This window comes from Anser cygnoides, chromosome 4 (assembly GCF_040182565.1).
Source record: "Anser cygnoides isolate HZ-2024a breed goose chromosome 4, Taihu_goose_T2T_genome, whole genome shotgun sequence".
In the NCBI taxonomy this organism is placed as follows: domain Eukaryota; kingdom Metazoa; phylum Chordata; class Aves; order Anseriformes; family Anatidae; genus Anser; species Anser cygnoides.
The window spans coordinates 44,258,520-44,273,654 of NC_089876.1; the positions used below are offsets into that span (position 1 = coordinate 44,258,520).

A 15,135-nucleotide genomic window follows, 5' to 3' on the forward strand; every position below is an offset into this window, starting at 1 on the left:
TTTTTTAAACATCGGTTAGACTTTTTAAGGAATATAATTTTACAGGATTTTAAAATCAGATGATTTTTCACCATAGATTAACGTTTATGAAACTCTCATCTGCTTTATCATGTCAATATCTGTTTGGGAAAAATGTCAAAATATGTCATTTGTACTTTGCAGAATGAGGTGGTCTTCCATAAGAGACATGGCAAACTATTATGGAATACACATGGATGGACCTTTTCAAAAAGCACATTTATAAAACTCTAGTCTATTACAGTTCAAACAATAGCTTATTTAAATGCAGTACTCCATCATATATCTATCCACAGGATGGAGTGGCTATGACAGTAACAGAAATGTGAAAGCTAACTTCTTTAAAGACAAAGAGTCGAGCATGCTCAGTAGACGTCTTCATTTTCATAAGAGCTTCTTGGTTAAGAAAATTTTTGACCAAATTATTGATCTGTGTTTATAATGAAAATGCTACCATTGCCTGTGGTTTTGGGAGCAGAAATGGAGCTACCATAATAAGCAGATACCACGCTGCACTGCCTCAAGTAAGATTTTTACATACTCTTGTTGACATTTAACTCTCTGTCTTCTAGTTCACTGCACTCTCCCCTTGATTAGGAAGGACTAATACATCCCAGTCAAATATTGTAATATCAGTTTTTCTAAAAGTCTGCTTACAGCCCGACAGGCAAAGAAGTCCTCCCTACCTTGGATGGCTTCACAGCCAAGGCTGTCAAGGAATGGGTGAAAAGTAATTGTTTTCAAGTGTGCCCTTTTACAATCATTTGTTTGCTCTGGCTCTTTCACGAACAAAGGCTATTGTTGAACACATCCAACTAAACAAATAACTCATCTTGGGGTCCCTTTAACAGCTGCCTTAGTACAATGATCTATTTACATATTACCCTAAAATTGAAACCGAACTCTTTAATGACATAATCCAGTTCTATAGTACAGAAGAAGCATATGTTCAACCCAACAGCTGAACAATCTCGTAAGCATATGATTTTTAGACATAAATGCATGTATATCTAATACAGCTTAGTGCAATGACTTATTTCACTGTGGGTTGATTTTTTTTTTTCTGGTAACATCAAAATTACACTGCCTTTCTCAGACTAGATACGACAGGGTACACAAAACAGATGACTATATTCAATGTAAAGAATTTCTGTTTACTGTACCTTCCTCTGTTTCTTCTTTGCACTATTCTTTTTGTTGATGATAAACCAATTTTGTATGCTATACTTTCCTGCACATTCCAGGATTTATCTTACCTTGAGTCTACCAGTTTTACATTCATGTGGCTAGAGATTAAAGGATGATCTTACAGATGTTGTAAATTAGTCAGCAGCAGGCATAATCATTATTAGGCATGTTGCAATAAATGTTTGGAAGTTTTACATATTTTCCAGAGCACAGTTAGTTTAAACCACTGTAGTTTGATGGTTTCACACACGACTTTAAAAATTGAAGCAGGAAATTAGTTTACATTTCTTCAAAAGACTAAAGCCATTGTCAACTGTAAGGTCATTTTCAAAGTAGAGATCCAACAGAAAAAAGCTTCATTCAATAAGTATTTCGGCTTTCACTTAAAACCGATTTAATATACTCCAGGATAAATACGTTATCGATTTGTTGTCCTATCTCTGAGCCAGTACAGTTATACATCAGACCTCACACAGAGCAAATGTTACCACCTGATTTTGCTTGAGCATTCTAAAAGTTAAATAACATACTTGATTTTCAGATAATTGATTGACTCTGATTCCTTAATCTTCCGATTAGCTATTATATGACCAAGATTCATTCCAGAAATGACATGAGGGGGTGAATTCCTGTGGTTAATTCCTGGATAGCAGCTGCTCAGGGGGATTAGGATCCTTTTGTCTTAACTTTGAGGACTGAAATGTTGGCAAGCATTTCTTCTCCTGTATCACCAGGCAACGTCAATTACGTTTTCCACAAGAAACAGTAAATTAGCTTTGCTATCCTGTTTTTTTTTTTTTTCCTTTTTTTTTTTTCTGTTCACAATTCTTTCTTTCTGGAGTCTTCCAGCAGAAGTAACAGAAGTAGTAGAATTTTATATCAGCATCACTGTGGAGTTAATTCAATAAACACACCGAATATTTACCTAGTAATACCTAATGTTTACTTGTACTTCTAAACGTGCCATCATACTGCTACCGCAAGAAAGCCTACTGCCTGAGATCAACTCACTGATGAAAAAAAATGAGACTCTTGCAAAGCAGGTGATACTACTGAAAATAGACAAGTACTTGTAAGAGTCTGTAGTCAGGTGCGCTTTCCTTTGGTGGAAACACCAAAATTGGTCATTCCACCCTTACTAAGGAAACCTCCCGGCTTCTTAGTGACATAAAGTTCTTTAAAAATAGCATTTATGGATAGTGCTTTCAGTCATCTCCAATTAGCTTCAGACTTTGTCCTATTTGGCAATGATTTGACTGAATTATATAAGCTACTTCCCATCATAACAATAGGTACCTCATCAGGATGCCATCCTCCCCCTTAAGAAGGTCCAGCTCATGCAGCATATTGCCTCAGCAGTGTGGAGTTCTGCAAGACTTCTGTGAAGTCTGTTCTCTACTACCAGAGAATATTAAGTCAAGTTCAAACTTATTATTTATTTTGGTCATACCTTATTGTAGTTATCATTATATTTTTAGTTCTTGTCCTTGAGGCATTTTTCCCAAATCTGCCATATCTAGAACAACACCTGAAACTCAAGAACTAAGACCATGTTCCACTAATAGTTCTGCAGCTGTGGCCCAAATAAGATATCTAGCAAAAAGAATGTATTTTTTTCAGGAGAGAAGGAGCTGGGGCTGTGGAAAGAATTCCCTGGTGAATTCAGGGTAAAGGCAAACTTTTCACTGTGCATGCAACATGCAATTAATTCATTAGTCTTCAAGTTTAAGACAAATGTTAAGCCCTTGCCAAAAAACATGTGAGACAGTGAGAGTCCCAAGGAAGACCTGAAGGGAGATGATAAACCGTACATGTTAGTCACATTACTTAATTGCAGGTGCTATGATGATGAGGATGAACTAAGAACAGATAGTGTAAAGAACAGAGCATGTATTGCATTTAATGATCCCAGCAAATCTGGAGGAATTACATTTGACAATGGTAGCTCTTCTAGATTAAGGGTAGAGACCAAATGGTGTTCTTCTAATCAGGGTTCTAACTTGGCCATGAAACTTTACTACACGTTTCAGATGGCCTTTTGGCAATATATGGTTAAGACTGAATTTTCCTGGAAAGAGCTTACCTTTTAAATTAATGTTCTTTTAATTAGGAGTTTTTTAACTGTACAGGCCATATGTTGTATCCTATTTTGAATACATAGCTGTTTAAAACAACAGGGAGTGCATTTCTCTTTGATGTTTTGTGCTCATATAACTATGATCTGTAAATAAAATGAGTTCAGGACTGTTATCAAAGTGCTGCATCCCAGAAGACAGACAACCTATGAGACAGCATACTCCAACATATCAAGAGTCTTCATGTATTAAATAACAATTTTTATCCAAAATAATTTAGATGATTCCTATCAATGTTATGCTGCAAGGGAATGACACATTGTAAAGTCATGCTACAAATCAACTCGGAGATATGAACTACTGCAAAACTGTTTTGATATTTTCAAATGCAAAATTTACAAATATTTACAAATTTTACAGAATACAAATACTTACAGCATTAATATTTCTTAAAATAAGCGTCTTACAGTCTTTGTTTATAACTGCATTAAACAAACTGTAAAAAGAACCTGAGCTTTGTTTTTGTATTGGATCAGATTCAGTCCCTCTCAACTGAGAACACATTTCCCATTATCCACCATTGGGATGAATGATCAAAAAACAATCCATGTGGTTAACAATAGATTAACAAAGTGCACTGCATTCAAAGACTAATAAAGACAACTATGCTGTTTTCTATTATTTTTCACGATTTGATGACATTGCGCTCCTTAGGCTCCTGTGTTTACTTAAACACATCATCAATCGTGGTTTAGTGCTTCTTCAAGTACTATGCATAATATATGCTCTTTTTTCAGGACAAACTTACACTTTCAATACTGAGACAAATTAAGATGCTACAGACAAATTCTGTTTTTTCAGTTATGAAATGTTTGAAAACATACAGCTTTTCCCACCACCAAGTATTTTGCACTACAGACTGCAAAAAAGGAAAGCAGCACTTAAAACAAGCCAAGGCACCTGCAGAACTCCAATGCAATCATTTTAGTAGCTGGACTGTGGCATAGTTCAAGATACACCTATTCAACAAATACCAAGATATGGTTTCCTTGATGTGTTTTGGTGGTAGAATTACAACTTTTAGTCTCTTAAATATTTGAATAGGGCACACTACAAGTTGTGTTTTTAAGCATTTCTCATCAGTGGGCAGACGGCCTGCTGCTGTAGCTCCTCGTACAAATCATTGCTGTAGTTCAGAGATTGCCTATGCGATAAGAGATTGCAGGCTTGAGTCCATAAAATAATTTGACTACTATTGTTCTTCTCTGGGAAAGAGAAGCTAACACTTGACGTCTCACTGTACTAATGGCATATTGCACATTTCATAGTAATATTTTTTGCACTTGATTCTTCTGGAATGGTGACATGAAACGTGATGCATTTATACTAACTGTACTGGTTCTGTTAGCCTTATTTATTACATTGGATCATAAAATCTTTTTTGTATAAGATGGGGAAACAGGTCATGTGTTTATTTGTCTCTGGTTTGTGGCTTGCAGATACTTTCTGTTACGAACAACACAGAATGTGCGAAGCTACTGGAGGAAATCAAATGTGCACACTGCTCACCTCATGCCCAGAATCTATTCCACTCACCTGAGAAAGGGGAAACATCTGAAAGAGAGCTATCTCTTCCCTACCTGTGCAAAGACTATTGTAAAGAATTCTATTATACTTGCAGAGGTCACATACCAGGTAAAACCTATAACAAAATATGGAACTAAAGGATGTCTGCTTTCAAATGTTGATATTGCCTGAGCAGTCGTAGATCCAGGTCTTTAGCTAAGTAAAATCACCATTGATATCGAGGAGATATTGCCTAAGCAAAAACAGAATAGCTCAGGACCTCCAGGGTGATTTTTACATGGGGAGGTAAACATTTTGAGCACTTTCTTGCCACCTTCCTATTAAACTCTCCATGAAACTCAGGATTACTTTTTGTCAAAGGCACCTGAAAATATCTGAAAATATTACCTCTACTGGTATGCTACTGTGTTCATTCAAATCATGTAAACAATTATCTGGCCATCCAAAAGGCTGTCCTAAAGTACATACAGCTTTAAGATGCAAGAAAGAAAGGATGCTGGCTGTCCTCTGTAGACCCTACAAGCTGATGAGTAAAGTGTTTTTTCTGGGTTTGTTACCCTAGAAACTGGTGTATTTTTCCACAGGGTTTAAAGCCCATTGAAATCAAAGGGAGCTATTTGATAGACTTCTGTGATCTTTGAATCGGTTCCAACATGCTGTTAACAACCAAATTCTTAACTAACCTAACACTTCCTCACTGCAGTCAGTAGAGTTAGCTGGACATAACCAAAACCAGAATTTGACCGGTGTTGTCTAGGGCAGTCACCAAATGTGTGCTATCACTTGTAACTAAATCAACAAAATAACCACAGAAGATGGTTCTTTTAGAAATACTGTTGTAATACACTATTATATTAAATAACATCTTTGGTATTCTCAATAGTAAATTATTTATATGTTTAAGGCTGTCATTTTTAAACTATGCTTTTTTCCTTTTCCAAACACTACTTATAAATAATGTCACACAGGAGAAAATAATTAAACTGCTAAGATTTTTTTACTAGCAACACAGACTGGAAAGCAGAGTTAATAAGGATGTGAAAAATGAATTTATGAATAGTCATTTTTGACATATGAACGCAGCTTTGTAATAGAACATAAACATATTTGAGTAAAGGGGATAGTTTAAGTGGATGAGATTTGGAGGAGGGTTTTTTAATTGCGTGTGTACAGCGTGTACTTGTTTTCTCTGAAATCCCGAGAGTGCAGGGATTTTTTGCAGCGTTCTTTTATTGGCTTGAGAAAACATTTTGAATTGACTTACTTTTTCCCTTTACTGTGGTTTAACATGTATCTCAACCCATTCAAATATGAAAATATTATTATTGTCTTTATAAACTAAGGGATGTTTCTAAGGCTTTCTTAAACCAGCTGTTTCTTGCTCTTTATCACATTCTCCAAAGCAAAGCAGAATAGGTCACAGTTGCCAAGACTGCCTGCTGAACAGCGATAATAGATTAGATATTCTAAATGTTTGGCCCATATAAGAAATCAGCACAAAGACTTTTTTTTTGACATGAGTTTGTAACTAATGCAAAGGATTAGCATATTCAGCAGAGCAAGTCCTTCATACTTGTTTTGTGAAACTCTCTGTTTCTGAGGAAACAATTTTTTTAATTGGAAAAAGTGAAAGGGTGAAAAAGGAGAAAGAACGAGGAGAAGTAGGGAGGGAAAGAGAAAGAGAAAGGGCTGAGCAGCACAGGAGCTATAGCCACAGGAACCTCACTCCTCAGATCAACATATGTGGTGACGAATGACAAATTTATTTTTCTACAAAGTTTGTGTATATGTAAAACTGCTGAAGTGCATCAAGATGTCAAGTGCTTTTTGTGACCACCCAGGTTGCCTTGAAAGATAACCAGATGAAAGCCTAACTTTAGCACTGGACAGAGCACTGTGCTTTGCAGAAAAAGAGCTTACATACTTTAGCATCAGTTAAAATAGGATTTTTTCCTACGTCAATCAGATGCTAATAATCTTTCTATATAGTGGTTCTGAAAGTGGGCAGTACTAAAACCAAGTTGTTGTGTACTTGCATCACCAGCAGAGTTAATTTAGTTAGTTTTCTGATTGGTACACATGGTTCTTGATGCCTATACCAGTATTTCATGAAGGTATTAAGATTCATGTCCCGCTTTTTGAGAAGACGGCTTATAGGGTTTTAATATAGTATAATATGCACTCTAAAATATGAATAATTAAAAAGACAGCTTACTTGTGTTTTCTGTTTTACTTGTGAGACCCATATATCCCTAACATTTATTGCAAAATAAATAAAAATAAAAATAAAAATTATGGAAGCTATGTTTTCAGTTTAGCCTGGAGGATTAAACAAAGAGTTGGAAATTAACATGCCCCCAAACTGGAGGTCTCTGCCAATGATTCACTGTGCATTTGTTAAAAAGTCAAATAATTACTTTTCCTTCATTAAGGAGTGCTAATTGTTTCTGAACACCAATACAAAGGATTTTAAGGAAATTGCTGACTACAAAAATAATTTTAGCCCTGAAGCCCTAATTTTAGCACAAATCAGAAATTTTAATAGTGATTCAAGATAGCAAGCATTTTTTCTAGAACTGAAATTTTAGCAGTACACATTAACCAAGAAGACTGAGAAATTATACATCAGTTTTTTGATGAGTTTGCTCCAGAAATTCATTTATTGTTCTTTTTGCCTTTGCAAAGATGAAAACTGTAAGTAGATCCTCGGTTCGTTCTTTTGAAGATAGCAGTCCGCCCACCAGTTATGACTGTATCAGAATTTCCATTGACTTCTTTAGCAATTTTGAATATCCAAAGTATAAGTGGACCAATTCTTTATTGAAGCAGAATGACCAGAATAGCTGTTAGGATTTTATGGATCTGTTACTGCAGGAGGGTGGAATGTTTCACAAAATCTCTGAGTATAGAACTTCCCTGCTTCATCCTGGCTGACTCTTCTCATTATTTCTCATCCAATCATTACTGCGAACCTCAGTTGCAGTGATTACTGATGAGGAGCTGGAGTTAATGAAGTCTCTTTAAACAACAGGAATTTTAAGTTTTCCAAGGTCAGAACAGAAGACTGTCTAATATTTGTTATTAATATGGCCACGTAAAGAAAGGCATGGCTGATTCTCCCTTTCAGCATGAGCAGAAACTTGATTCGTGCCAGTGGAAGCAACATATTCTAAGGAACAAACATGTGCCTCTGCCACCCGAGGATATTGGACAAATTTTGAACGACATGCTCTCCATTATTTCCATTTGAAGAAATGGATTCCAGATGATTGTGTGTGAATCCAGATCCAGGCCCAGATCTGAACACAGTCATTGCCAGAAGAGATGCTAGATAAGAATTTTTTAACTCCAAACAGGAGCACCTCGGCCCAAAATGGTAGAAATTTTCTGAGAAGTTCTGCAGCCCACGCAACACTTCCTGAAGTTCTAATGTAGTCAACTAATAACCATAGTCATCACAGTCAACTATTTTTGAAGAGAAAAATAGTAGCGTTGCTGTTGCTAATAAGAGCAGCAGGGGGATTAACCCTGGCACTACCTTTGTGCAAGTACGTGCAATGTGTCAGTGTGACAAGAGGGCCACTAGCTGCTTCAAAATCAATAGGAAGTGATGTGAGCTACCACTAAGCCTGTTATGTTTTGAAAAAATCAGTGTGGAATCACTTCCTTGATTTAGTTTTCCCTGAGAATTGAGAAGAGAGAGGAGAATGTAGGGTGTTTTTTTTTGTGAAAAAAATCACATCTACCTGTCGGAAATGCAAACCAGGAAAAAAACAAACAGGCAAAGGCCTCATCTACACAATACAGAACTGTATGCTTATGGTCAACAGTGTAGCAGGAATAAAGTAGGCGAGTGTGATTTCCATATGCTCTCTAAGCAGGTGCAGGTCCATGCAGACAAGTGGATGATACTCAATCCTGTGTGCTGTGCAAACAAGGGAGTGAATACTAACTTCCCTTGTCTTAAAGATCAAGACAACTGCTACAATTAAGTTGTATATCAGAAAGAAGAGGCAAGGTGATGGTCAAGCAGGGAATTCAGCAAAGCAGAATTTAGTGAAGGCAGGATAGGAATAATAAAATTCAGTGTGAGGAATAACCGACCACAAATACTTGTGGAGAGAGGAGGTAAGGATCATACGAGAGCAAAAGTTCTTTGAAAAAGTTTGAAATCATGCAGCTTATTCCTGCAGATTTTAACAAATAAGAACTCAGAAAGACTTCACTGTAACTCTCTTAACTGAAAGGTTTGTTTATCAAAAACTAGTCGACTCTGGCTTGCAAGACATTTGAAAAGTACAGAAATGCAAGCCGATGCAAAATCCAACAAATACAACATTTAAATATTGTGTTTAATTTTCCTTTGTGATTTAAGTTTTCTTTTTTAACACGGGAACTGCTCTGTCAACACACGGAATTGGTAGGAAATTTGTAATGGTATGTATTACTCCTTTAAAATAAAGTAATATGTTCAGAAATTCACACAGGAATAAATGTCACCATCTCTATTGGGCTTAGCTCTCACAGAGGCAGTGACAGAGCTGGATCTGAATAAACTCTGCCTGAGAAAAACAATATTTTTCCCCCCCACATAATTCCAGTGCTTAGGGGCGCTTGTCATGGACCATTCTTACGGACATTGTACAAACACTGAAGAAATTGGCAACCTCTCAACTAAAGACGTCACAAATTAAGCATGATAAAGGAAACATTAAATAGCTACTATCAGATAGGAAAGTAGAAGCATCTTATTTTAACTGTCTTTACTGAAACTGTATGGCTAATCTAGCATATGGAACATAGAAGCAGATTTTTCTGGTAACTTACTGTTTTCTTATAGAACAAAATTCCATCCTTAATGCACAGGTGAAACTGTATTTACAGAGGTCACATTCCTTCCAATAATGCAACAATTTAGCGATTTACAGACTGATTTTCATAGTTTAATTCAAACCTGTTTTTAAGAACATTTCTAAGGAAATTGGAATGTAAGTCTTTTTTCAAACCTGCTGATGGGTTTGCTAAATAGCAGACCCTATAGGCCACTGTAGTGCAAGATGTACCTAAATGCATGATAAAATATTTCATAAAGAAAACAGATTAGTCTTACATGCAAGAAAAGGCATTGCTTAATGCATTACTCAACTGAGTTTGCATCTGATTGTTATTTGAAATGCACATGTACTATGTAAACAATATGATCATTGTATGTTCTCGGTTTTTCTGACTAAAGGTAAAATTCAAGCTAAGAGTAGTTTATTTGTAATAAATAGTAGATGATATACTTAGAAAATTCTAGAAATTCTCAGAAATTGTACACCTCTAATTCACTGTTGCATTTTCTGTAATGATCTCCTTTGCCTAGAGAAAGAAATCACTGAAGAGAAAACTATGTATTCTTAAGTCAAATAATTCAACACCAAGATTGTAGATTACCTTTGATTTTGGCATTATATCTACAAAGCCTTGGAATACCAGTCCATGATTATATCAGAGTTCCTCTTCAGTTGTTCCACTTGAAATTGTATCTCACATTTTCTCCAAATAACTACTATAAATTAAAACCAGCTCCTCACAAATGATATTTACTGAAGCTCAAATCATGGTAATTAAACTTTTATACCACAACACACTACCATGTGTTTCCAGATACTATTTTATAGAAGCCAAAGGCAGGCTTTGTCATATTATTTGTCCAATATTTTTAAAGGAAGATGCATATGAAAAGAAGTATAGTTGGGTGGGAAAGGCTTTCCACTCCACAAAAATTCTGGGATCTAAAAAATTTTCCTATTCCACATAAGGAAGAAATTGAACTCTTTCGAAATTTTCCATGAAGAAAGCCACAGAGAGACCACCCCAGGATAGCTAATAAAGCAGTTGTTAGGACATTTACTTGGGAAATGGGAGACTTAGGGTCACACTCTTGCCTGACAGATGAGGGGCATTGACCTGAATATTCCTCTTCCTAATGAAACACCCTAATTACAAGACATTGGAGTATAGTGATATGAGGTTTGCTGTCTGTTTCTCTCTTTTTCATTTAGACCAGAAGTTTCATCTTGGACCAGAGACAGCATTTTAACTAAAATTTTGTCAAAACTGATAACGTTTCTGAAAAACCTTTGCTTTTAAGGAATTGGCATTTTCCAAAGAAACACAGCTGTCCCTGATCAGCTCTTATTGTAAGTTGTAAGCCAGAGGTTTTATGGGCAAGATCTATGGATTACTGCATTATTCACAAGTGGTAAAGCCATGCATAAATTAGGCCTCTAATTCCAATTAAGTGCTAATTTTGTGTATTCCATCAGTTAGGTCTTGGACCGTAGTACATCCTAACATTGTGCCAATAACACTAAGAGCAATGAAGGTGTCATAAGACACATTGTATTAACATCTGTTTTAGTAAAACAGTGCATATGTAACTAGCCAAATTCTATCTTAGATTCAATATTAATGATTAAAAACTGGATGGAAATTACTAGAAAAAGGTTTTTGGACAGAAAGATATTTTTGCTGTCATTACACATAGCGTAGTATCAGCAGTGTCAGGGATTTTCCTCAAAGGCTTTTGTTTTACCAACGTCTTGTTTCCCTTGTCTTCAAACTCCCTCCCATTTTAACCTAAAACCTAAAGACCACCCTTCATCCAAGCCAGCTTAAAGCCAGCTCCAATGCAGCATGAGACACGTCCCTTTTCTCAGGGTTGGGGGCCGAGGAAGTAGACGTTGCGATGGGACACTGCCTTCACCCACAGCACTGTCAGGAGTCAACCAGAGGCCAGCTGCATGTCAACAAGGTGCAGTTTTAAGCAGTACTTCTTGCTTTCCGAGACAACTAATTATTCACCTCTCCGACTGATGTCTGGTGCCAGCATTCCACAAAGTCTTTACTGCATGTCTTTTACAGAGGTCTTTACCAAAGTTTTTACTACAAGCCACTTTTTTGTTATTAAATCACTGAAGAGTTACCATTTTCATTATTTTTTTGGCATGACAGATAGTAGCAAAAGATACTGAGTTCTGCTAAAGCAATATAAAAGGGATAAGATACAAAGCTTAAAGCAAGAAAAAAGTTAAATGAAAGTTGCTCAAGCTATTTTACAGCATATACTACACTTCATTAGTAGGGTTAAAATCAGGAAAAAATATATGACAGCCTTAACTCTGAACTTTGTCCCTTCATTTTTTTTATGAGTAACTGTAGTGTCTTTTTGAGTTGTTTTTTTCTTATTTATGCACACTGAAAATAAAGTTTACTACAGATACAAATTAAAAACTATAAAAGGTAATAGTCAGTTTGTATTTATTCAGAGCAGGCCTTTTTTGAAGATAGTACTTTGTTTAAAACCACTTCTTTTTCCACTCAGAATATAATCTATTTAAAGATTAGTTTGACGGCACAAAACTGCAGACATGACAACACACTAAATATTTGTATGCTCTTTTGCATTTTTAAGGTTTTCTCCAAACTACAGCTGATGAGTTTTGTTTTTACTATGCAAGAAAAGATGGTGGTGTATGCTTTCCAGATTTTCCAAGAAAACAAGTGCGAGGGCCAGCTTCTAACTCCTTGGACCACATGGAAGAATATGACAAAGAGGAAGAGATCAGCAGGTTCATAAAGATAAATGCTGTTTAATCTGAAAACAAACAAACAAACAAACAAACAAACAAACAAAAAACAAAGCCTGTGGTTTTCACAGTGAACCAGCTCAGTCTGTGCTTATGCTCAGCAGCTGTGTTTTCCAGATGGTACTTTCTTTTGTTGCAGCTAGTGTACGTCAAAAGAGAAAGTTACATTAGCTTCAATATTTCAGTAACATTTGATATTTAAGTTACTAATAAGGTGTTAGAATCTTGGTTTGATCCACCCTGTGGATCTCGTTTAGGGTCCACACTGTGGATCATACATCTTTCTAGGATGTCATTTCTACCTGAATTTACCATTACTAAACAACTGTAATAGATTTATTATTAAATTATCTATATTACGATTTTCAATGTATTTCTTCTGTGTATTTTTCATTGTGAAAATAATTAAATTAGATTGTGTAAATAAACTGTCCCATCATAAGTCATTAATGGACTTTCAAAGCCAAATTTTGGCAAATTGTAGAATTGCTGGAACGTACTGTAGAATTTTTATAAATTTTCTCTTTTACCACATTTTACCTATTCCTCTACATTTTAGATTTAAAATGACTTAATTTTCTCTTGTATACAAGAAAAAATTTGCTTGAGTGAAGCATAAATTCATTTTCAGTATTATCTGTGTGCATACATTCAAGGAAACAATTTATTCTGAATTGTATGACTGTGTTTGTACTACCACTACAGAGCAGTCATTTTATCTTTTAGGGACATTGTCGTGTCATGGTTATGAGAAAGAAGAAATTTCTTATTTTTTTTTCCAATTTTTTTTAGAAAACACAAGCACAACTGCTTCTGTATTCAGGAGGTTGTGAGTGGACTAAGGCAGCCTGTTGGAGCAGTACATTGTGGGGATGGATCTCATCGCCTCTTTATACTTGAAAAAGAAGGATATGTGAAGATTTTCAGTCCTGAAGGAGACATAATCAAGGAACCTTTTTTGGATATACACAAGCTTGTTCAAAGTGGAATAAAGGTTGGAATTTTTACTTATCTCTTTCTGTTTATATTTTAGCCTGTATATGGGGAAAAAGGGAAGAAACTTTTTTTCAGAAATTATTTTAATTTACATAATAAAAAGAAGAGTAAGGACAACAGTCACTACAGCTCTATCTGGCAAAGAAATGAAAACTCTTCCTTAATTCACAAGGGGAAAAGATAGCAACTGTCTTCACATTTTTCTCTTTCCCTCCATTTTTTCCTCACTTCAAATTCGGAAGAAACTATGCAACACCGACACCATGTAGCATTATGTTTGTATTTTCACCCTATGTGTTCATTTCTACTGAATTTGGTTGAGTTTCACTGTGATTCCAGTGGGAGCAAGTTTGGGCTGGAGCATCACCTGACCTGTGGGTGCTCGGTGAGGCCCCGGGAGCCAGGGACAGGAGAGGGCCTGGGGAACACTTGAGAATGCCAGGAGAGGCTGCTTGGTCCTTCTTGGCTCAGCCTCAGATGGGAAACAAGCCGTCCTTGATGGGAGGCTGCCATCAAACAGTTCATATTTGAGATGCTCATAAAAAGTCACTGACACTCTAAATTTGAACATGTGGGCAGATTGGTGCAGCAGCATTTGTGATGCTTAATGGCTAGACTGCTCCTGGCTTTCGTGTTCAGGGGCGTGATTGTGAATGGGCAATGATGGGAATCCATGGGAGGGTGGAGGTAAGAAATCAAATCTAGGTATGAGTGACTTCTACTGGAAAACTCCTAAGTTTATTGGCTGATATTTTACTCATGAAATGTCTTAAGTGTTGTTCCATGATGATTTTTTGTCACATTTTAGAGTGGTAATACAAGTAAAATACAAACAACAAATTTAAATTGTAACAAGGTTTTGTGTAGATCAGTCACAATTGGATATCATGGATGAAAGGTATACTGACATACTATTGACACAGTAATTTTAAATAATACTTGTGGCAATCTATATTCAAGATATTTAAAATGCATAGAACATGCTAACTCATTATTTTGTATTTCAGCTATAAGATCACTAAGCTAATTTAAGATAGCCTTTTCTGAGAGAAATGGTTTTGTTCTATGCTGAAACGAGATAAATGAAATATATGACACTTTTTAAAGGAAAAGAAGCAATTCATATGATACTGTGATTTCTTGAACACTTCCCTTTCTGTCTCCTGCCATTATGTCCAGGATACCAAAACAAAAGAGATTCTATGAGGGATCTTTTTCAAAACCAATTTAAAGCTGATTTGTATTTCTTATGTGAAAATTCTGATAGTTTGTGCTTGTGAAAAACTGACGCTGAAACTTTCTGCAGAACTTCTTTCAGTCCCAAATAAACCTTCCTTGAGGAAGCTTTTCCAGCTGGAACTCGGAAGCAAGACTGAATGCAAAACTGATTTTCCATGCTTCTGAATAGGCAATAGCCTAGTTGGGAAGACCCTCAACAGATACCCTCCAATTCAGACACAACTTCTTGTTCTGTTTTAAATCAGTGACCTGATCTTTTTAGTCTCTTTACTACCCTAACCATTATATAATACTCTAAAGTGAATCTGTTTCAACTATAACATTTTGTGTAAATAATGTGACGTTCTTTTAGCTAGAAAGACTAAATCAGTTCCCTTAGATAACAGTCCAGTGCTTAA

The 15,135-nt window shown here is 35.9% G+C and overlaps 1 protein-coding gene across 1 annotated transcript in view; it reads left to right on the plus strand.

The window, feature by feature from the left end:
* Positions 1-15,135, plus strand: part of HHIP (hedgehog interacting protein) — a 78,780-nt gene that overhangs the window by 2,309 nt on the left and 61,336 nt on the right. The window contains exons 2-4 of the mRNA XM_048071788.2: positions 4,781-4,976; positions 12,328-12,484; positions 13,295-13,496. Of these exons, the coding sequence (XP_047927745.1) occupies positions 4,781-4,976; positions 12,328-12,484; positions 13,295-13,496 (555 nt within the window). The remainder of the gene's footprint in view (positions 1-4,780; positions 4,977-12,327; positions 12,485-13,294; positions 13,497-15,135) is intronic.